This window comes from Tetrao urogallus, assembly GCF_951394365.1.
Source record: "Tetrao urogallus genome assembly, chromosome: 6".
In the NCBI taxonomy this organism is placed as follows: Eukaryota; Metazoa; Chordata; class Aves; order Galliformes; family Phasianidae; genus Tetrao; species Tetrao urogallus.
In genome coordinates this window covers 12,716,386-12,739,578 of record NC_136819.1, presented here as the reverse complement: position 1 = coordinate 12,739,578, position 23,193 = coordinate 12,716,386, and the positions used below count along the sequence as shown (strand labels likewise).

The 23,193-nt window shown below is 44.2% G+C and overlaps 1 protein-coding gene across 1 annotated transcript; it reads right to left on the bottom strand.

Moving 5' to 3' along the window:
* Positions 1 to 612: 612 nt before the first annotated feature.
* On the bottom strand, positions 613 to 5,506 carry LDHA (lactate dehydrogenase A; the record flags this gene model as incomplete). The annotated part of the gene is made up of 7 exons (XM_079537214.1): positions 613 to 1,401; positions 1,583 to 1,706; positions 2,098 to 2,215; positions 3,025 to 3,198; positions 3,641 to 3,814; positions 4,501 to 4,618; positions 5,381 to 5,506. 7 exons carry the CDS (start codon positions 5,504 to 5,506, stop codon positions 1,237 to 1,239), a joined length of 999 nt encoding a protein of 332 aa, XP_079393340.1. The 3' UTR covers positions 613 to 1,236.
* Between the last annotated feature and the right edge of the window lie 17,687 nt (positions 5,507 to 23,193).

Below are 23,193 nucleotides of genomic sequence, written 5' to 3'. Positions count from 1 at the left end.
GCATCATTCAACTGTAAAATATTTTGAATCAATAATATATTTTCTTTTTGGTAAATACTAGCTTTTATTAATGCACTTTCTATTTCCTGTAATCTTTGTGCTGGTGGACTTAAGCTGAATAAAACTTGTTGCATATTTTCTTCCTCTATAGAATTGTGTTGAATGCACTTTCTTTACAAACAGCCCTAGCTCATGTGGTATCAGCTTAACCATTCTTTCACTTTACTTACGATAGCTGGAAGATGTGCCAGTGTCCTGATTGAGAATAATTCACAGCTGGAGTTTGTAAGTAAACTCCCTTATGATAGATGAAAGCTGGAAACCTCAAAAATTCAAGGCACCGCTGTTTGATGTAGCTGCTGACAGCCAATGACTGTTTTCCTAAGTAAGCTTAGCAATGGTTCTCTTGTCTTGCCTTGTTCTACCCTCAGGTTATGGCCATTGTAGAGTGTATCATACAGTACCTTAGAAGCCTTAATGTTTTGTTGTTGTTTTTTCTAAAAAAGAATGCTAGGAAAAACAAAGACCTCTGCATTTGTTGATGTACTGCCTCCAAGGCCAGGAACACGATGGACCAGAATGCCCCCTCAAAAAAGACTCAGGAGGCTGAAATACATTTCATGGTTTATTTGGTGTTGGAGCTGGTACTACAGGTCATTGTCTTGTTGCATATATAAACTTCAACCTTTTCTTTAAATGTGCTTTGGAGACAAATTTACAACTAGTCCGATACAGTACACAAAAATAAGTTCCTCTAAAAAAAAGGTATACACAAGTTCCAAAGAAGTGTTAGGAAAATATTTGGACCTACCAACAGTGAAATATTTAAGCTATTCAGCTGGCAGAGAAGGTTTGTCAATCAGTTTGACAATCCTGTGACTGCAAGAAAATAGTCTTTGGTTTCACGTTGTGTTAGTTAGCTGGTTAGTTATTGTTCTGGCTAATGTTTAGACAACGTGAGGAAAAGGCAGTGCTGCTTTGAATGCTGGATTGATGTCACACCACTTCACTGTACAATACTAGGTGGCTGGAGCTATGGCTAAGAATATAAGTGTCTGAGGACAGGGAAAACCCTAGAATAGTTTCCTAATAGCGATCTTTAGGAAACTCATTTGTTCAGATTTTAGTTTGTGTTCTAGTTGAAATACACCAAAGGATTTGACCTACTTGGAAAGTGCAACATTAAGACAAACCACTAAACCGTTAAACTGCAAATAGTGAATTGCTTGGACAACTTTAGAACTGTAGTTCTTTCTGAATTCCCCAGAGTGTATCTGCACTCTTCTTTATTTTCTCCTCTTCATCAGGTTTTAGGATCATCTTCACTACATCAGTGATGCCACTGCTGCCCAGTACACAAGGAACACTTAAGAAGACATCATCTTTTATTCCGTGCAAGCCCTGAAAAGTAGGTAAGGATAGTTAGGCTAGGATTTGTGCACATCTACTTTAGAGAGTATTCTAGTGTGGAAAATTCAAGTAAGCTTAAGAGAAATGTGAATGTTGTCACTGTTCCTCGGGATTCTTAAGTTTTTAGTTCTCAGTTAAAACAAAGAAAAGTTAGCAAGAAAGAGCTGCTCACCTTAACAGCTGTAGAGACTGGGTGCACTCTTCTTAAGTTCTTCATAATAGTTTCAGCTAGATCTGCCACGGAAAGGCCAATAGCCCATGACGTGTACCCCTTCAGTTTGATGACCTCATAGGCACTGCAGAGTGAAAGTTACTTATTAAAAAACAAGTAGCATCAATGGAACTAATTGACAGCTGTAGGAAAGGCTTTTGATCCCTTAAACAATTTGGAGACAGCGGAGATTTGACTGATAGCTGACCGGATTGAAATGCACTGTTTGTACTTCACACCGTGCCCCTCACTAACAATAGAAACTTGGAAGTTAAAACATTTTCTTTATTTAAAGCTCACTAACCATGAAAAGTTAACTGCCAAATCTATGTTAGTCCTTAAAACACTGAAGTTGTATTATTTCTGCATTGTTTGACCTTCGTTTTGGGCCACTTACTAAACCAGAAATCAGTAATGCAGTTCAGAGATGTTCTTCAACATGAGATCATATGATGGAGAACTAAAAGTGGTATTACCTGTCCACCACCTGCTTGTGAACCTCCTTCCAGTGCTCCTTGTCTGCATCAGTTCCCATGTCTGGATGAAGAGCCTTCAAGGAGACACCAGCAACATTCACTCCGCTCCAAACAGGCACTGAGTTGCAGAGAGATTAAATTACCTCACAAAGTAAAGAATCTTCCCAAAAGACAAGAATGTAATGCTCAGATTAACAGTTAAGGTAGAACTACCTGGATTAGTTTGTGACACATCACAGACATGGACTTGATTCCAAAAATAGTATAAAATATGAGACCAATTGAAGTTGTAGGGTAAGAACCCCACAACTCATGAACTAAAAATGGCAGTAAGTCCATGCTTTGCAACAGTTCCTCAAAATAAAGATGGATTCCAAATGCACTCTATTGGGTGTCAGGAAGCAGACAGTGCTGCTCTGCTGTTGCTAGAGAAGTGCAGACTAAGTGAGAAGAGTATTGTTCTTTCTCTTGTTCTCATCTAGACTTGACTCCACACTTCCATTCTTAAATATGGCTCTTGAAGTAGTGAAGACAACTGAGTGATTCCCTCTACATATAGTGGGGATCTCTGTGAGTCTCTTGCCGAGATCTTCACCCTCTTGCTTCTTCAGTATGCTTTTTAGAGAGTTATGAGAACAACTTAGCCTAGACATTTTTAGTCTCCTTAGGTTACAGTAATGACCTTTTCTAAGCAGAGTAACTCAGGTCAAATATAGATCATCTAGGGTTACTCTGTTGCTGTAGAAGACTTAAAGTAGGACTTGCATTCTTAAGTTCCTGCAGTGCATAAATTTGTGAGCAGCGTTCTTGTGTAGCCCTTGCAGATTATGTTTATTGGAAAAAAAAAAAAAAAAAAAAAAAAACACAAAAACACCAAAACAACAACATGAGAAGAAGCTCTGTGTAACAGCCAGGTTTTGCCCTTACCACTGGAGTCTCCATGCTCTCCAACAATCCACCCGTGGCAGCTCAGAGGATGGATGCCCAGTCTTTCTCCCATGAGGTGGCGGAAACGGGCTGAGTCCAGATTGCAGCCACTACCGATAACACGGTGCTTAGGAAAGCCACTGATCTTCCAGGCCACGTAAGTCAAAATATCCACTGTAAGTAGAACAGGGAGGATAAGTGCCAGTCACAAGCAGTCTGATATCTGGGGTAGTATCTTCTGCTTATCTGTAGGGATTTTATGTGCATGCCAGGTGGCACAGAGAGTGAAGCAATGCTCATCACCAGGTCCAGCAGTGGGCTAACATGAGCACTATTTTAAATGCAAAATTAAGAGGCTGCTATGCATATAATTACCAGTGCTCCCTACTTTGTTCTGTGCTGAACTGGCAGCCCAAAGTTGGAGGGAGCCTAATTGATTTCTCAAAGAATCAACTTGCTGAGTGTGGAGAAGGAAGATGACACTTCTTGTTATGCACTCAGTTGGCATAGCTACTTTACTAAAACCTATGCTTGCCTATATTGATATACTGACACCACTATACTGAAGAAAATAGTATTCTAAACCGAATCTCTTGATAAGCAACACGAGACAAACCTGGGTTTGAGACAATCAGCAGCTTGCAGTGAGGACTGTATTTCACAACGTTGGGAATGATGAATTTGAAGATATTGACGTTGCGTTGGACCAAGTTAAGACGGCTTTCTCCTTCTTGCTGACGGGCACCAGCAGTGACAATGACCAGCTTGGAGTGTGCAGTCACGCTGTAATCTGAAAACAAAAGGCTGCGTGTCAAACGTGACCTCTTTCTATTTATGGTTCAGGAGTCCAGTTGCTTTTAGCATTGATATCTAAAACTCTCAAGTTTGAGGGTTGTTTTTTGCTTCTATAAAAAGTTTATCGCTGCAAGTGGCAACCTTAAAAGCATGTTCAAGACTTACTAAGCAGAAATTGACTAACAGTATTTCATACTTGTCAGCCATTGGTGGGCATGCAGGGTAGCTGTTGGGATGGCCTCTAGTGGAACAGTTGCACAGGAGGAGAAGCAAGAAGGCACTGTTCTCATCATTTACTACGTGTGGATTCTGGAGCCACATATTTACTAGGTTGTGAGACTGCTATTACTTGCCCTGGTCAAGCTACCATTGAGCTTTAAGCCATCCACCATTTATAGCTGACAACCAGCAAAGGATTCAGAAGCTAACTGCCTGTGAAAGGAAATTCTTAAGAGGTTCATGGGTACTTAAGAAATTTATTTTTCTGTACTGAAAGTACTAGTTGGACCAACCTTAAAAAGATGCATGAAAATGTGTCACATGAATACTGTTTCTGTAGGAACAGAAATGAAGCTAGCATCCCTCATGATTAGGATGACAGGACAAGTGCTAGACGTGGATAGCCGGTTTGATGTCGCTATCGACTAGAAATAGGTGACTCCATTGGAACCAACTACTTGCCTTTGCCAGATGTAATCTTTGGTGTTCTGAGAAAGAGGCTGCCATGCTGGAGATCAAGCATTTCTCCTTTCAGCTTGTCCTCCACAACATCAACAAGGGTAAGTTCATCTGCCAACTCCTGTGTGAGACCAGCATTAAAGAGTTCCGTTTATTACAAATTGAGTTATTTCCTCAGAGAAAACTGTGAAGTTATGATTCTTTTATGAGTAGCGATCAATTTAAGCAACTGAATTCATCATGACTTAATTTCCTCCCAAATTGGGTATTTAAATTAGTCTCCTGGGATATCCACTTGAGTAAGTTGTATACCTTTCATATCTACATTGGATGTCAAACAGTTGGACAATTTAGCAGGACAGTGATGAAGAATAACTTAATACTTGTTTATAAGCAACCTAGTTTGCAATTAAGTAAAACAAGCCTGGTGTTGCCACAGTATTTTCAATGTAATAACGCGGTGTGGAAGACAATTCAGACTGCCTTGGACCTCTTTTTCCAATTTACTCTGCAAAGAACTATTCCGTTACTTTTCTCAGCTTCAGACAAAATGACTCCTGAGTTCTTACTTTTTCTGTATGCCTAGAATGTTAGATGGCTTCTGCTTAGAAGGGCACCTGGAAGTCAGCCAATGGTAAATACAGCTCCTAAGAGCATATTGCATCTGATACTGGAGAAAACCTGGTTTAGAAGAACTACAAGCCATCAACAGGAAATTGATGAAATTTGCTGCTTCTTTTCAGGCTCAAGTAAAGGAATTACAACCAAAAGGTCGTCATACATGCTAGCTCAATTAGTCTAGTAAGGGAGATTACTTCTTGTCCCACCCTTTGAGGTTTCAGGTAGTCGGAACTGCATTGCTTCATTCCCACTTGACACTTACCTTCATCAGGATGCTGATGGCACAAGCCATTCCAACTGCACCCACACCAACCACGCTGATCTTATTGTGGGCATGAGGGTGCTCCTCTGTGTGGACATTGTGGATGAGATGATCCTTGAGAGACATGGTGCACAGCTGAAAGAAAAGCAGTGCGTTATTTCTGCAGGCTTGGGAGCTTCCAGACGCTGGAATGTTCACAACAAGCAGACAGTAAAATAAGATGGTAAAAGATAGTAGGAAAATGCATCTAAATTACATGCCTAAGGTGTCTGGCAATAAGGCCAAACGGTTAAAAGCTGAACTGCTGTTGCCAATCCACCATTTAAGATTGTTTCTGCAAACACAACCTGAGAAGTATTGATGATATAGCTGGATGGCACTCCTGCAGCATTAGCAGAATGCTCTCAGCGACCATCCATGTCACATGTAGGTAAAGGAAGCCATTTTAGTGCTTCTACAGACAGTACAGCCTGCCAACCTCCAGTCCCGCTGCCCTGAAAAACCGGTATTCTATGCCTCAAGCGTTTTTGGAGCTGAAGTTACACAACACCTTCGCAAGGCCTTCGCTGAAACGCTGTGCTCCTTAAAGTCTACTTTATGGATTTGTTTCCAAGCAGAACCTGCATCCTGCATAAGGCACCTTGCTACTCGTGTCCCTGGAACATAATAATACTCCCGAGTACGGCTACCAGCTCTCCAGTCTTTATTTTATTTTATTTTATTTTTTTTTTAAAGCCATCGACGTGCTTAGAGGGCCGTAACCTCCACGTGCCAAGCTCTCGCTTCCCAGCAGGGCACACAGGCACTCGGGCAGCGAGGAGAGGAATCGCAGCTGGGTGCTCGGCGGTGCCGGCGCGGCTCGAGGCCTGGCGCGGGAGCCAGCGCCCACCGCACCTTCCCCGGAGCGGCTCCCCTCCCTCACCTCTCCCCCTCAGCGAACGCCCCGGCCGGCACCTACCCGGTGTCTTTCCCTTGCAGCGCGGCGGCGGTCGCGGCGGGGCGGGTGAGGCGGCCGCCGCCTTAAGTAAGGGCCGGGCGGCTGACGTGCGGCGGGCGGGACGCGGCGGTGGGGACGTGCCCGCCGACACGTCGGGGCGGAGGGCGGCAGGCGGCGGGGGAGGGGGAGCGGAGCGGGCGGCCGGCGGCAGAACGGCGCGTATCGGTCAGTGTTCGCGCGCCCGCTGAGGGGCTGAGAGCGGTGTGGTGAGCGCTGCGCTGCCTTCCGTGTGGGCGCCCGTCTGAGGGGATTCGCACAGCGTGCCCTGTGCCGCCATATGGTACGGGGTTGGCCTGCACCATCGCTCTCGGCGACCCGTGCCATTTATGTGCCCGTGGGTGCATCTTATTGTGTGTAAGGCTCGCACTTTGCAAGTGAAGGGACTTGCTGCTGCTGTGACACCTCACTGACATCCCAGCCATGTTCTGCCATGGCGACCTGATGGGGACAGTGCCTCATTTCTTTGAGAGTCTGTTAGTGAAACCAAAGAAACAAGAAATGCAGCTGAGGAAACATCTGGAAAGGCTTGAAAAATAGGATAAGGAGAGATGTACATCAGTCTCAAGCCAGAAACACAGAGTTTTGGTTCTCACCATAAAGACAGGTCCTTTCACCAATGGACGTGTTGGTTGCAAAAACCAGAAGTGCTCTGTGCATTGCTGGTGCTGGGGGGACGAGTGACTGCTGTGAGGAGAGCAGGGTGGGCTGCAGGAGCTGTGGGACAGAGGGGAAGGTGCTGCTGAGCAGCCCTAATGCCACCTGCATGCAGAACAAAAGGCAGCTGTGGCATGTAGCTGTGCTGTTCTGTATTACGTGGGGTTCGCTGAGCACCTTGTTCTGTCAGCAGTCTCAAAGGCACATTAGGAAGTTAAGTTCTGCATCCCAGGAATTCACACTGATGCTGTGTGTGCATGGGCGTGAACATCTCATCCAGTTCTAGACATCAGCATTACACAACGCTGTAAGTGTTAGTGTCTGTCTGGAAGGATAGAAAACAAACAACTGACAGAAAAACACCAATAAACGTTTTCTCTCAATAAAAAATTTGGCTTCCAAAGATTCTGAATGTAAGATAAGACAAGGCTGGCTGGATAGGGTACATTAAATATGTAACTAGCATAGATCAAATGGTACTTTTCACAGAATCACAGAATTGTTACTACTGTCATGGTGAAACCAAAGTTTTTAAGATAAAAATGTTGGTATGGTAGGACTGTTCTAATTCTGTGGCTCAGGCAAATAAAATTGGATTTGGTTTTTGGGGCATAGGCTCTAGTAAAATCTTCACTTGCTCGTGTTTGTGCTGCTTGTTACTGAGAACAGAACTGAGACCAAATCTCCATTATTTATAACATAGGGTAACTTATAGCATCAGGTTCCTCTTAGCTGTCTAGTACCTATTCAAATACCAGAGGGCCTGCCTTTAATACAGTTGGTCAGAGCAAGCTGACTAGGATGTTTCAGTACCATTATGGTCCCAATTTGTCTTCAGTGATGGTCAGCAGATAGAAGCCTTGTTTTGTTAAAAATGAGTTACAGGTTTTAATATGCTAGTGTTAACTAGCCTGGCTTATAAAAATGTGAAGGTTGCAAATGCCAAATTTTTCTTTTTGTGTGTCCTTTATGATCTTAGGAGCAGCAGTGGAAGCTCAGGAGGTGAGAAGTCATCTGGCATGATTGACAGACTCATGAAAAAAAAACCACAGAATGAGATGAGCAAATGAAAGGTATTGTTCTTGCACGTGGAAGATGGAGGCAAGGTTTGTTGTGATTGCTTTTAAGTGATTGACTTTGACTGTAGGGATGGGGTCAATTTTCCTCGCTTGTATACATAAGGAATTTTATTCTTCCTGTTATTTTTTCACTGTTACCTTCCATTGCAGTAGTGGGAAGTGCTGAAGCTAGAGTGGTGGAAATGTTTGAAATGTGTTTCCAGGGAAGATTATCCCTTCCTCAGCCTCATTTGAACTGTCCTAAGAAAACTAAAAGCTGAAGGATGAGTTTCACTTTGGCTTGCACTAACAGGTATCACTACACATAACTGATTAGCCACAGTCTGAACACCACTGGATCCCTCTTCCCACGTTTCCATGCATTCATGTTACAATAAGGGCACTGCTATTGCAGAGATCTCCTGTTTTGCTGCTTCTCTTTCTTTGCACTGTCATTGTGGCAAGTGGGTGGGGTGGGGGGATGTGCTAGCTGATGCAATTCTCATTTCCGGGTGTTTTATGCATCTGTATTTCTGCAGCCTACTATCTGTAAGTGTGCACTAAGGCAAAATATATGGAGACCTGTGTAAATAATTGTCATTTTCTGAAGATTTTATTTCCCCAGTGTCCTGTTGTTGGACCTTTTTTTGTTTTTTAAATTGCAACCTGGTTTCTAGCTGATGTTTCAATACTCAGAACTTCCAAGTTTCATCAGTTATTCTGTTCACCCAACAAGGCTAGTTATGTTTGCTAGCACAAGGGCAAAGGATTACGCATTCTATATAAAGCTAAAGAAAACGTTTTTTCTTGTAGCAGCTTCCCAAACTGTCACTGGACAAAACAGAATACATGACTGTCTTGCTCTCTAAAGGACGGAATTTACTCATGGAAGCATGAGTCACTGTGCAGAATTCTTCAAGCCAAATCCATCCTTTTACATAATTGAATATTTACTCATTTGCTTAGGAACTGCAGGAAATGGGACGCTCAGATAAATCACATGGTCAGAGAGCAGAGTAAGGGCAGCCTGGTGGGTAGGAATTTTTACTCAGTCTTTGCCTAACAAAGTCGCCAAGAAGTCTCAGCTGGTTCAGCACCTGCCTTCCACTGATTGTCAAGAGAGCTTAAGCCTTAACGCATCCTCACTGCTGCCTTCTAAACTGGCAGTAGCAAAACTCCTTCTGTTTCTCATGCTGTTTTTGAGTGCCTGGCAGGTTGCAGTAAGTGGAGACTTTCTATAAATTACAGTAAGGAGCCAGTAAGGGATATGAGAGGAGGGCTGCAGACCGCTGCCTCTGCAGCTTGCCAATTCCAGAGGGCAGGCAGGTTCAGCAGCAAAAGGTCAGAGGCATGTCCCTATATTCCATCTGGAGCAGAGGTCTCCTTGCCTTTATTTTAATATTCATATTCTGCAGCTGTCAGTTTTGATTTTCCCAGGATCCTTCTCAGTACATCTCATGCCAGCATGATGGCTAGCTCAGGGTAAAGAGCTGTGGAGTCCTGTAAAGGCAATTTTTTTTTTCACTGGTTCTTGCCATTTGGGACACAATGCACTTAATGGGACAGCGTTGGTCTCCCCTCCGACGAAGAACATACGTCATTTGTTATTCCTTCCATAAGAGGGATGACAGCAAAGATGATAATGGACTCTTCAAGGAACACATGAACAGGCTTGAGTGGTCTGTGGCTTAGTGTGAGCCAATGAATAAAAGCAAGATAAGTGACAGCAGAGTAAGTCTCATCACAGTATTCTCTTTCTCAAAGATACTTTCCAGCATTCCAGATTTTGCATATCTGATTGACCCTGGACACATTCAGAATTACAGCAGGTTATATATTCTCTCCCATGCAAATATGACTATGGCAGAACTCTCATTTCTATGAAACAAAATGCCAAGTTATCCTTTTGGAAACTTGGCATCTGGTAGTTGAAGATACTGAGCCATATGACCACTGTACAAAACTGAGTATCCGTCTGAATATTACACACATACAGGCATGGTGGAGCGACTTGCTGCCCTACCAGCCCTCCAGAAACTGCACAAGCAAAACGTGAACTCATCCCTTTCTCTCTTTAATCTGTTTAGGAGACAGTAGCATCATAGTCAGGACTCTTCAGCAGCGTAAAGTTGGATGGGCAAGGAAGTCCTAGACAACAAAAATAGTTTGTTCCATGTTTTCCTGAGGGACACGCTTCAGTACAGAGGATGCTTCTCCTCAAAGCTTTTGCTTCAGACATCAGTGCTATAAAATTACAAAATTATAAAAATACAACTTTTACAGCTCATAGTGGTTTCTGGAGCTTGTAATACATGGCTTAGTTCCTGTAGCTCTTTGTGGATCCTGGTGAATAAAATCCAGTTCTGTACCTGGAGTAGAAAAGCTGGAGAACAGGACATAATCACCTTCTGGTTTTGTACATTTTCCAGCAGATGTGGAAAACATGTGTGCCTACGAATGACTACACAATAAATGATTATTCATTCCCTGGGAAGGGCTATGGGAGAAGAAAGATGAAGCTTAACTTACAGTTCAGCAAACTTATCAATAGAATGGAGCCAGGCAACCAGCTGCCTTCATTTCAGTTCCCCACACCTGAGGCTCTTTAAAAGAACTGCAGCTGGGCTGGCTCAGCCCTAGGATGATAGCAGTCCTGGGGGGCGGCTGCGGCTTGTGTTACAGAGTTGAACTCTTCTGCTGTTCTCAGATGGGAGAAATGACTTCACTGTCTCTGCATAAGGTACTCTTTTATGTCTTTTTTTTTTTTTTTTGTGGTGGTTGGTTGTTGTTGGTCTCTCTGTGGGTGAATGCAGCCCTGTGGGCAGATGGTGGAAGGCAGGTACTGTACTGAGAGGTTATGGGGCAGGGTTCTTAAATACCATCTATATCATATGTACTCCCAGCAGAATGTGTTGCTAGAGTGGAAATAGAACAAGGCTCCAGAAGATCTGTTAAGTTATCTTTTAAGGAGTTCTGCTTCCCAGGCTTTTATGTTTTGTTGTTTAATTTTATTTTATAAGCAGAAGGTAGCTAAGAGAAAGAAAGACACACAACTTTTTCTTAACGACCAAGTTCTCCTAGCTTATGTTACCTGTTAGAAGTTTACCCTATCATCTAGGTATGTTGTAGTTCTATGTTAGCTGACTGCCATAGGTATTATGTGGTCTGTGCTTTCCTCACAGGAGTTTTTGCTGTATACTTCATTCTTTTTACAGCAAAGATAAGCATGTGCTCTGAGGTTCTGCTGTGCCTCAGGTAGAGGTTCAAAGTGTGGCGTGGTGTGGCAGTAAGAGGGGGCTGATTTGTGGTTATTTTCAAGATGGTCATAAATTTTTCCATAGACTTTTTTTCTTCTTTTTTTTTTTTTAATTTCAAACCTCCCTAATTCTTAATTGAAACATGATATGCTGCATGATGACTCAGTACTGAAGGTCTAAAATATGGCAATGTTTGCAAAGGAAGATGAGACTGAATAGTGAGAGGTGCAACCTGTGTGGCTGAAGAGCACTGACTGGTCTTTTGACTCTGTTTCCTTACACGATGACAGAGACTTTTTTAATGTCCTCCAGGCAGGTACCAACAGCTCTGGCAGTGGCACAGCATTGTGCAGACATGCAGTGGCTCTCCTTAGCAAAAGCTTGCTAACTGAAGAGATAAAACAAAGCTGAGAAGTGGAATTGGAACCACAGAAGGGCAAAATGGTTCCTAAACATGCCTCTAGTGTTAGCACACTGGATATTTTCAGGAATGTTATGTGAATATTGACCCATAGTCCTATCAATTTGTTTTTTTCTTTTTATGTGCGCTTAGATTTTAAACAGGCAATGAAATCTTGCTGCTTGCATACAGGCTGCTAACAAATCATTTCTACATCACTGTGCTGAGCCTGGAGTTGCTGGTTTGTGGTGCCTTGATTCATGTGTTTAGATGGAACTTAGCAAATATTTGCAGGGCATAGTCCTGTTGTTTTGCACTCTGTAAGTTTTTCTTTAAGAGGAGGGTGTTACAAAAGAGAATGGGTGCCTGATTTTGAGCTGCTGCAGAAGCAGTCTTGTTGCTTGCAGAATGTGTTGCTTCTCTAGCTTGGGCCTAATGGTAAAAGGAATGGTCAGCCTGTGTCCTGGGTGTGGCAAATGCATGGTATGCCACTCCTCACTGATTCTCTCCAACCTTGTGTTTTTCTCATACTTCTATCCAGACTCAGCTGTATTTGTAGACCCTGTGTCGCTCTGGCCCTAAGCAGCAGTATCTCAGTGCAGGTGCCCTTTTAAAATGCATCAGTTTGATGAAAAAGAAAATGTGAGAGACTGGAAGATAGGATTGTGTTTTCTCTGAGGTGTGTGTTTGCAAGAGTTCAGTTTCTGAATACTGTACCCCCTGAACACTCCCTACCTACTACTTTCTTCATATCCCTTTTTTCTAATTGTGTGTCACTTCTGTTCCATACATCCTACAGTCTGCATGATTCATGGTGTATTTGTGGAAGACCTTTGATATTTAATGTTCTGACGCTAGAAGGGGAAAGATACTGGCATGCATTGTCTTTTGCTTAGTGTGAGAGTGAACAGTTTTTGCAGAGCAACAGGGATGTGCAGTTCCCTTGGAGCTTGTCTTTGCCACGTGAAAGCTTTAAACTGGTCTCTGGGGCGGTGGGCTTCACCCATTTCTTCTCTCGGCCTCCAGGCTGAAGTATCTGTGTGCAGTGCAATGAGAGTCAGGCAGGAAAATTTCAGCATTAGAATTTGTGAGATGAGAGGTGGAGCAGAGCCTGGGTCTCTGGTGGCCAGGGTGTGATGTGATGCATTTACATGTTAGACACAAGGAGCTGTGTCTGCTGCATCTCATGGAGTAGCATTCTGTGTGTTCGGCTGCTGCCAGTCCAGACTTCTTTCATTTTTCATCTTATCAGCTGTTTGTGCCCCCAGTGTTACAAGGAAGAAAAATCTCTCTCATTCTGCAGCTTGTAGAACTAAACAGTCTTTCTATCCCCAGATTTGGTCCTGAGAAGTGAAAGCTGAAGGTACTCGATGCGTTTTTAGGATCTTCTAGGTGAAAGATATGTCCTTACTCTCTTCTTTCTGTTTGTACATGCCTAGCAGTAATGTTGAACGTGCATTCTTTGACCAATAATCTGTCTTGCATCCCCTGTTAAAATATGCTCTCTTGCAAGGAGAACACCTGGAGATCTGGAGTCAATAGGATATTATGTTAGGGGATGATTTTTTTATTTTTTCTTTTTAGAGCAAAAACAAACCAAAAATCCCTCAGTAGCATTCAATATCTTTTAGGGAAAGGTTACGGACAGCCGGTTAATTCGGTGTGTGACCTCAGTAAGAGTTCTTAAGCAGTAAGAGTAGCCAAAAATAGCTCCGTGAAGGTTGGGAAAGGCGTTTTTTCTGCATATGGAAACACTTTCCTGAAACATCTATATGGTAAGCAAACAAGAATGGCTAGAAAGAAAAAAGGGAATGAAGGAAGTCGGGGCCTATTTAATGTGTTCTTTATTCAAATAAACCTGTAGGAACTGCTGTTTGCCTTGAGGGTTTTTCTGCATGTGAAAGGGAGAAAGTCTGTGTTAACCTCCAACCCACGCTTCAAATATGGCTGGCGAAATAAAAGCTGGATTTGAGCTGTCGATAGATGAACAACAGCAAGGGGGACCCTTATGTTTTAAAATGGAGCCATAGGCTCGTGTCCAAGTGATTATTAAGCTCCTGACTGACCCTGAAGTAGGAAAGAAAATTCAGCTTGTCAGACCAAATGTTCCCTTTCTTCTGATGTGTGCATGCTGAAACAGAGTTTACGAGAAGCTTTCATAGCGAATTCCAAAGTCACCACAAAGCACTTTAATTATTGAATAGGCAAGAGCTAACACAGCTGGGAAGGGCTCTGTATTTCTCTGCATTAATCCCCTACTTCCCGCCCCCTTCTGTCCAAGTCCCCTTGGTTAATCAGGTTATGTTCGCCCTATTTCTTTCCAGGAGCAAGCAGAATGCAGCATCAGTTGAGAGGGAGGATAGAAAGGAGGAGAAGGGCACTCTGAAAGCAAGAGTGGGTTGAGGATGCTCCAGAAATGAAAGCTTCCCTCTGGCAGTGTTCCCAAGATCACAGCAGGATGGCTGTGGGATGTCTCTGACCTGTCGCACTGACATGTTTTATCTTCCCTCCCAGACTGTGTGCCAAAAGGCAGTGACTTTGCCTTTTGTGCTTCAGCCTGGAAGCATGAGCAGTCTCTGCCATCAGCAGCACCCCCCTCTGCAAGCACTCATTTGGGAGCCTGTAGGAGGCTGAGTCCGTGGGGGAGCATGCTCTGCCTGACATTTGCCTGAAACACAGTGGTTAATCCTGGGGGGAGGCTGCAGGTCGTTTCAGCACACACGGCTTTTGTCTGTGCTGAATGCCTCTGCGCAGTGACGCTTTCTGCACTCATCCTCTTGAACACTTGGCTGCAAGCCACAGAAAAATAGCACAGATGGATCTACTGCAGTGATAGGTAGATAGGGAAACAGGGAGCCTGCATGCACACAGCCAGAATCGTTCACCTGCTGTGTTCTTGTGCTGGCAAGCCTGGGCCCTCTTTGTGTCGTGATCCTGGAGATCAGCCTTGAGGTTTGCAGGGTCCTCAGAGTGGATTGCATGCCTTGGAAATGCCCTCATCTCCATCTATAATGGGCAGTGCCCACCTTGAGACTGGGGGGGGGATTGAGAACCAAAGCACTTTGGTGACTTGTGTATAGAATCAAACTTGTAGCTGAAATCTTTCCTGAAATGTGATTTTATTTATTTATTTATTTATTTTTTAATGTCTGGATCTGGACAAGCAACTCTATTTAATCAGTTTTACTGGGGGAACCAGGTGCAGTGACTTGTGTTTTTTGGGGGGCAGGATGTAGATCTGCAGGTCTGCTTCTGCGTTCTGTCGTGGGATTGAATTTATCCAAAAGCTCAAAATCAAACCCTTCTAGACTAAGAATTTCCAGGGAGGTTTTGCATAACCCTGCTTCTCTAATGCTCTGCTCCTGGCTCAGGACCAAGTGAATGTCTCAGTTTTGCCAGGAAGTGCCACGCCATGCAAGCACGCCTAATTCAGTCTTGTGTGCCAGTTTCCTTGCTCAAATCTCGTGGTGCACTGTTCCACTGAGACACAGGTATCTGTGAGAAGAGATTTTTTTTTTTAGCAGCCTGTTTTGTTAACAGTGTGGATAAAAAGTGTTTCTGTAGCTTGAAGCCAGGTGAATGCTAAAACATTCGTTTAAAAGCAGAAGCACTGGCAAATGCAGACTTGCACCAGTGATTTCTGGTTTTGGGATGTGATTTTACATGTTTCTGACCATGCAACAAAGTGAATTGCATGCCCATGTGAATGAAGGGTGACAGGAAATGAACCACCAGCAATGGTTTTTTGCCTGAGAAGGGCTATGGAGAAAAAAAAGCAAGGTCTATCAAGCCTTGTGCTGCCATGGAGCCAGGCCTTGCAGGTGCCTACAAGCCATGTGGAGATTGCAAAGCCCTGCTCCCACTGCACAGCTCTTGCTGCTTTTTCACAGGTCAGGAACTATTTTACTTTTCAATTAGTACTGTTTTCTCTCTCAACAAAGTTCCAAGACTCCAGAAGATGGAGCTTTAGGCAAAGCCGCAGGATTTTTTCAGGCAAGGCAGCACTGAAAGGAAACTGAAAAGCAGAAACCTTGGTGGACAAAGTGGGCCAGGAGTCGCTGGAATAGCGGCTCTGTTGTTTAAGTTGTGCAGTGGCTGGTGGATATGGCTGCATGTCCCAGGGAAATGTGTGATACAGAGGCATGGCTCACGGCATGTGCAGCAGCCCAGTCATGAGGTAATGACTGGACCTGTGGGAGAGGCATGCGAGCTATATAGGTTGGTAAGTCATTAAAAAAGCAAACAAATTAAAAGTCAACGTTACGTTTTATACTTTAGCTGCTATTATTTGGTTGTAGATGAGAAAGAACTTGGAGGCTTGGGAATTAATAATTGTGATTTGGTTTTACTTGCGCTGATAATAATTTTGATGGGGCAGTGGCTCTACTGCCTACAAGCAATTATGTATTTAACCATTTAAGATATTGGGTATCTTATCCTTTGAAGGTCTAATAATGTGGAAAGCATTGGTACAAAACACCCGTTGAAGTCAGGGTGCTGAAAAAGAAATGTTTAGAAACATTAACTGACAGCATGAATGGATTTGGCACTGTGTTCTGTTGGGTGTCCATGGGGCTGGAGCTAACTGACTACTATTAGTTGGATAATTCTAATATAAATCCTCTTTTTCCTATGCTTTTCTGCTGGACATGGGACATTAAATTAGAGTCTTGAGAAATAAAAAGCTAATATTTTACTATGTAACTCATGGTATTAATGTCTATTCTTGTGTCTAGTTGGACACTTCTCTCTGCAGAGAGAAGATTCTTGGAGGTTGGGGTTTCTTGCCTGGACAGCCAACATTTCCTTTAAACATGAGTCTTTTTAATCTGTTGTACGGTGTTTTCTTGAAGCTCTTTGTCCCCTGATTGACTTACTCTAGAAACCTCAGGCAGAGTGGTAAGCTGTTTGTTTCATGAACCTGTGTGTGAAAGTTGTTAGATGCCTAATACTGGCTGATTCATGAAACAGCTGGATGCCTTTCTGGTACTTAAGGTGTAAGCGATTTGCTTTTGATAAAGGAGCTCTGAAAAATTCTTGGTCTCAAATGGAGGCAAAGCACTTTTCATGTGATTTCTATTCTTTTTAAGATACAGCATCTCCTGGTTTCTGTGAAACATCATAGCTGCTATCTCCACTGATAAAGAAATGTCAAAAAGAAAATTGATTTTCCAGCTAATACTGAGGTACCTGAAAATGCTTCTATGTCAGTCCCATAATTGGACCAAATATATTGTTAAATGCCTCTTGGATAAGCAGTTGTGCAAGGTGTTCAATAAGGAAATTGGTTTGAACTTTGTGCAGACACTTGTTCCTGCTATTATTACATGCAGATAAATCAGGGAAAAAACAACATAATTGAATGTACGGAGTCCGATGGTTGATCTTACTGTGTGGAGTGGTTCCAAGCATGCACAGAAATACTGCAAAGTTAAAGATCTGCCTCGGCAGTTCCTCTGTAAAGCATATAATGCTAATAATAAGCCTTAAGGTGGTTCCGAGAGATGCTCTAAAAGATTATCCTTGGTGCAGCAGTGGCACTTTCACTGCAGCTCCTTCTGTGGGAAGAGCTGAAATGGATGTCTATTCCCCTGAAACAAGGTTTTAAGCATTGTGGCTTTGGCAATTCCCCTAAGCACATTTAGATCCTCACATTGCAAGTAGAAGCTAAACACTTGCTGCTCTTGAGACTTCTCACCCATCTCACAGTTAGCCTGGGAGGGGTGACAGACATAAATCCTGCAGAGGAGCCATCTTCCACAAGGCTGAGAAAGAGCTCTGTTTGACAAGGCGTTTGCCTTGGTCAGTATTTTTCCTCCTCATCTCATCCCCTTTGTCTGCTGTTGGGTAGCCTGAGGTATGATTTTGGAAGTCAGTGAAGATTTAAAATAATAAAAACAAACCCTTAGCCATTCCCTCTGAGGCATTTTGCTGTAAAACAAACCTCTGGCAGTGACCTAGATCCACTGAAGTTTTCAATTAGTTAGATCCCATCTTGCATATAATGCAAAATAAAAATAAAAGAACAGTCTGCATTTGGGAGAAATCATCCAATTTGGGGTTGAATTTGGTAATAGTCTATTTAAAAAAGAAAAAGTAGGGTGCTGACTACAGGCAGCTGAAGAGCCCTTTACTGCTACCTCCCTCTTGATTGCATAAGTATACTGAATAGCTGATGGCAAGCTTGAGAAATGGCATATCTAAAATATTTTGCAATGTCTTTTTGGTTGTTTTTTTTTTTCCCCTCACACTATTTTTTGGTAGATATGGATTCCAACTTAGCTGAACAGACTGTGTGTGATTTGGGTCCTGTGCTGCCCAGTTAGACATCGACTCCTGCCAGGTGCAATCCGAAGGAGGGCTGCCCTTGGGGCTTCTGAAGAACCTGAATATATTGTAGTTGTGCTGAATCCTGTGGGAGTCAGGTGCTGAAATTCTTTGTTACAAACTGTGCCAGGCAGTGGGAGAGCTGCATGGGGCCCAGTGTCTGCAGCTCACACAACAGTGCAGCTGTCTGATTGCAGTGCCATCGGTCCTCTGTCGCTGCCTGGAGGCCTCCCTTATGCACAGTCTTTTTAAATAGAGCAGAGTTGCTGTTGCAGTAATGAAACTGAGAGCAATGTGAAATATTTATCCAGGTTATTTGGGGGGGGGAGGGGGTTTGAAAGTGAGTTATTTCAGCTACTCTACGTCCTGGTGCTGCTGCGCAGAACACACTGAGACAGGAATTGCTCTGTTAGTGCTGGGATGAGAAAGCAGAAATGGGGCTGAGTGGTGAGACCTTGTGGTTGGGGGCCCTGACCTTTGTTTTAGGCTGATCTTTTAGAACAATCAACCACAGACAGACTCTAGCAGTACTTCCTGCTGCTGAGAATTCCACAGGGCTGTGACTGCCCAGCCCTGCCTGCATTAGTGAGCCCTGAGCAATAAATGGGGCAGATATTGAACAAGTGGCTGATTCTAAGGAACTGACTGATCTGCTGCGTGTCTAACACCTGGGAGATTTGCATTAAGAGTTCATTCCTGGTGGGAGTAAAATGCTCCTGTAGGTTCATTAAGTGCCAGATCTCATAGCTGAGCTGTGTACTGAAGCACTGTGTGCCTGAAAGGCGTCTGATCCTAGCATCAAAGTCTGATTTCAAATAGATCAATGTCCCGTAGTGAAAAAGGAGGCATGTCTGGGAGAGAGCAATAATGAACTTCAATTTGGGCGGCAGCACAAACACCAAGGCAGCAGGGTGGTGTTCCTGGCATGCTGTGTCCCCAGGCTGAGCAGCTGCTGTCCATGTTGGAGTGCTGCGGTGTGCTGGTGAGGGATGTGCTCTGAACTGGGGCAGTGAGAGAGCAGAAAACATCAGTGTTTGAACACAGTTTCTGTGTTATGCTGTCTCCATTAGGATTTGATGGGAATCTGACTAGGGTGGAAGCAAAACTGCATGCTGCTTCTGCTCAATGCTGTGAGCTCTATTCCTTGTTTCCATGATGTTTCGTGGGAAGAGCATTGGACAGTCTTGGTTAGAAGCACAAAGCACGATGCTCCTCTTGTCCTGTGATTTCCGTTTTAGCCTTGGAGAGGAACGAGCTGTTGGAAAACCAGCCACTGTATTGTAATGAGCAGCAGCTTCACAATCACTACTTTATCTAGTGAAAGGCTGCCTGCTCACAATCAGGTTTACTGCTGCTGAGACAGTCATATCTGATGCTCGAGTGGGCGAAGGTTTCTTGGAGCAGCAGGGCAATCTGCAGCCCTTGTGCCTGGGTGAGCACCGTACCTCCAAACCTCCCTCGCAGAAGCCATATCCAAGCTGCTGATAGGCTGCTTGAGGGGCTGGTATGTGCTACAGCATCTCTGCCCATGCGTGCTGCAGATCCTCGGAAGCAGGAGCTGCACACACAAGTGCCAGTGCTGCAGTGCTCACGCTGTACCCTGCAGCATCTGTGGAGATGCAGGCAGGGGCTGCGTGTCAGATGAGCATCACTCACCCCTCCTACTTGCGTGCCTGCCTGCCTCCCTGGAAATGTGCTATTTCTGAATGTAGGCCAGTGCTTCATAAGCCTGTGTCATTGTTTGTTTGTGTACAGCAAACAGCTGCAGGCCAGGGGGCTTGGTTTTGCACTCAAATGGCATCCTGTGGTAGACTTGCTGAGAAGTAGCTTTGCTCAGTGAGAGGGGTGCGTCTGGCAGGTCTCCAAACACAATTGGCCACTGACCCGTATGAAGGCCGTGGTGTTCCATGTGTCACCCTTCCTTCCAGGAAGGCTGCAGAGAAGCTGGCTGCCTCTTCTGCATCTCCTCCAGACTTTGCACGTTGAGATAAAGAGTGTGAAATACAGGAGAGAAGGATTGTGTCTGTAGGGATTCCTTGTGAAAAATGACTCTTGCGTTGCTGAATAGTGATATCCCCATACTTATAGCTGAACAGGCATTTGTTTAAGGCTTGGATCCCAGCTCTCACAGTTGGTTCTTGTTCCATCACTCCAGTGTATTGGTGTAAAGCAGTGCCAATCACCTAAGAATGGCTATTACAAAATGTAGTAGTAATTCCTGTGTTAGTCTTTGGACTGTGGTGTGTTTGCTTTTGTTGAGATAAGTTGGCCTGAAACTTGAACACAGGAAGTTCTGTACTAACATGCAGAAGAACTTTCTTAACAGTAGGGGTGACAGAGCACTGGAACAAGTTGCCCAGAGAGGTTGTGGAGTCTCCTTCTAAGAAAGTATTCAAGACACGTGTGGACATCTACTCTGTGTGAAGTGTTGGAGGGTGCCTGCTTTGTCTCATGTCCAGATGCCCATGCTACAGTGCTGTAAAGAAAGTGCATTTCTCACTGTGCCATGCTCTGTATGCTCCATTCTTGCAAAGCAGGGTGCTTGGTGCTCACCAGCTGTGACGTGCGTTGGTAGAAGTAAACAGCAAATCTTTGCCCCTGCCGCGTGCACACAGCCAACCTGATGGCACCATCCCTCCTCATCTGCTGCTGGCTCACTGGATGATCAGCTCGTGACTGCAAGGGGAGGAGAGCATGGTGCCTGCGTATGTGGCAGGCAGGGGACTGTGGCTTGGCTGTGCCCAGGCCCAGGGGTTGTCAGTTACAGAGCACGTGACTTTACAGCTTGGTGCTAATTTCCGTAATTTATTATCAGCAGAAGTTGGGCAAAGGTAGAAATGGGAGGAGTCCCCAATGGGAAGTGTGTACTGTGGACTGGACTGCGGTGTCAGAGTTGTCAATTCTGATCACAGGATGTGCCATGTGTCCAATGAAACTGTTATCAGCTCTCCCTTACCTGGCTACTCCAGTCAGCTGGAGTTGAGAAGGTTGTAGCCTGGGGCAGGAGGAAGGAAACATGCTGTGCTTCATGCTGCAGTGGGGATGCAAATCCCCTGAGGCACCACTCCTTTTGCAATGCTGAGGAGCAGCCCCTTCACCTGAAACCTGCTGATATCTGGCTAGTTCCTGGAGTGATGGAGTGTATTTGGATCTTGTTTTAGCAGAAGCTATAGCCTCGAAATGCTCCCATCCTTCCCTCTCATCTCTGAAATCTGTGGTCGGAGACCTGTCAAACTGGTGTGGACTGGTAGTCATAGGGCAGAAAAGACAATGAGCATTGCTAAAGGCAGGACACTTTCCCTTGCTGTTTAAGGATTGAAATGCATAGCTGTGGGTGCAGTTGACCCCGTGTGGTTTTTGGAGGGGATAGGGATGGTTGTTGTGTGAGAAAGGTAGCAGCTAAGGACATGTGGGCTGGGAGGATGCCAGCAAAGAGCTTCAGCCTCAGCTGTGTTCTTCTAACTGTCTTTCACATCACTGCCTTACCATGACACTGTGCAGTTCAGTCATCATCCTAAACCTGCCTTGTGTCATTTGAAGGGGTGCAAAGGTAAGAGCCTCTGTACGCATTTGAGCTCTGACTGCCTGCAGGGTGCCTGCTGCATTGGCTCTACAGCCCTGGTCCATGACAGGGAGGGCTCTGGGTGCTCTGTGAGCACTGTGCTGTCTGTCTGCCCTGCTGCTGACATGTTTGGCCCTTCTGCAGCAGATGAGCACCCAAGGGAGCCTTGACATGGTATTTTCTGTTTAGGTTGTTAGCAAGGAGAATGGTGATTTGCCTTTGCAGTGTTTCATACTAGGGCTATTTTCTGGAAATTATGTGTTCGGAGGTAGCTGAGGGAAATGCAGTGTCTTGAAAAAGATGGAGGAAATAGAAAACCTAAAGGTTCCCCAGCTTTTTAACCCCTACTGCAGGAGCACGTCTGCCACTATTTGTTAGAGTTTATGGACAAACACCTCTGTAGATCCTCTGATGTCTGACTGCTGTCAAAAACTGAAGTTGCTGTGTTCTGTTTCTATTAATCACTATCTTTTACTGTGTGGTTAGAGCCTGGAATCAGGTTAACTGTCTCACCTCTGAAACTGTGCTTCAGACTGGGCTCCAAAGCCCCTTCACATGCTGCCTGCGGGTAGTGGGACATTTGAGTAAGGTTTTACCTTGAGAGAGACAGGAGAGGTAATGGGAAACTCAGACTTTCTTGCTGTCACCTCTGCTGCTTGCAGAAGTGACTTTCTGGATCAAGTGCTGTTTGAGAGATCTGGTAAATGATAAGGTGTGCTTTCTAGCTAATAACAATACCTCAGGATAGAAGCTGTAAGGATGTAGTTACAGTATAAATATGGGACAATGCAGCTGTAAAAGCACCTTATTGCAAGGGGGTGGGAGGAAGTAAGTCGCGCGGTGCTTTGCCTCGCTGGGAAGTTGAAGGTCACTGTCTAGAGAGCTGCTCTGAGCATGCAGGCAGCTACTCGTAGGAATGGCTCCAGGGAAACAATTTCACTTCCTTCCCTTGGCTGTTGCAGAGTTCTTGTTGAGAGAAAAAGTGCAGTATTTTTGTGGTGTGTCCAAGTATTTTCATTGCTTAAATTTACGGGCTGCAAATAAGCTAAGCCAGACTTGTGTTAATATCTGCTTCAAGTTATCCTCTGTTATTAGGAAAGCTTGGATGCGAATGGCTGACAAAGCAGCCTGTGAGCATTCCTGGAACAACAGCTGCTACATCGATATAAGGAACAAGCAGAATATTAATCCATGGAGCCTTGCCTGCTTTTTGTGATCAGTAACGGGCACAGCTGTAGAGAATAATGGTGTAGACTCCTCATGAGGCAGAAGTTCTCAACCTCTGAAAATGAAACAATTTAAGAGGAAATGTATTATAACTGTTTTGTTCCTGATATGCTCTACCAGCACGAGGGGGTGGCTGAGCTAGTGCTATGCACTGTTCTGTTTCAATTTAGGCCTGAATAGACTGGGGTTTAACAGAACATCAGAAAATACACAGCCTAAGCACTAGAGAAGACTTGACTTCAGAATTCAGTAGGGTTTATTCTACAAATCTTAGATCAATGCCAATGTACAAGTTTTATGAATTCTCATTAAAAATACAAGTCAGTATAAA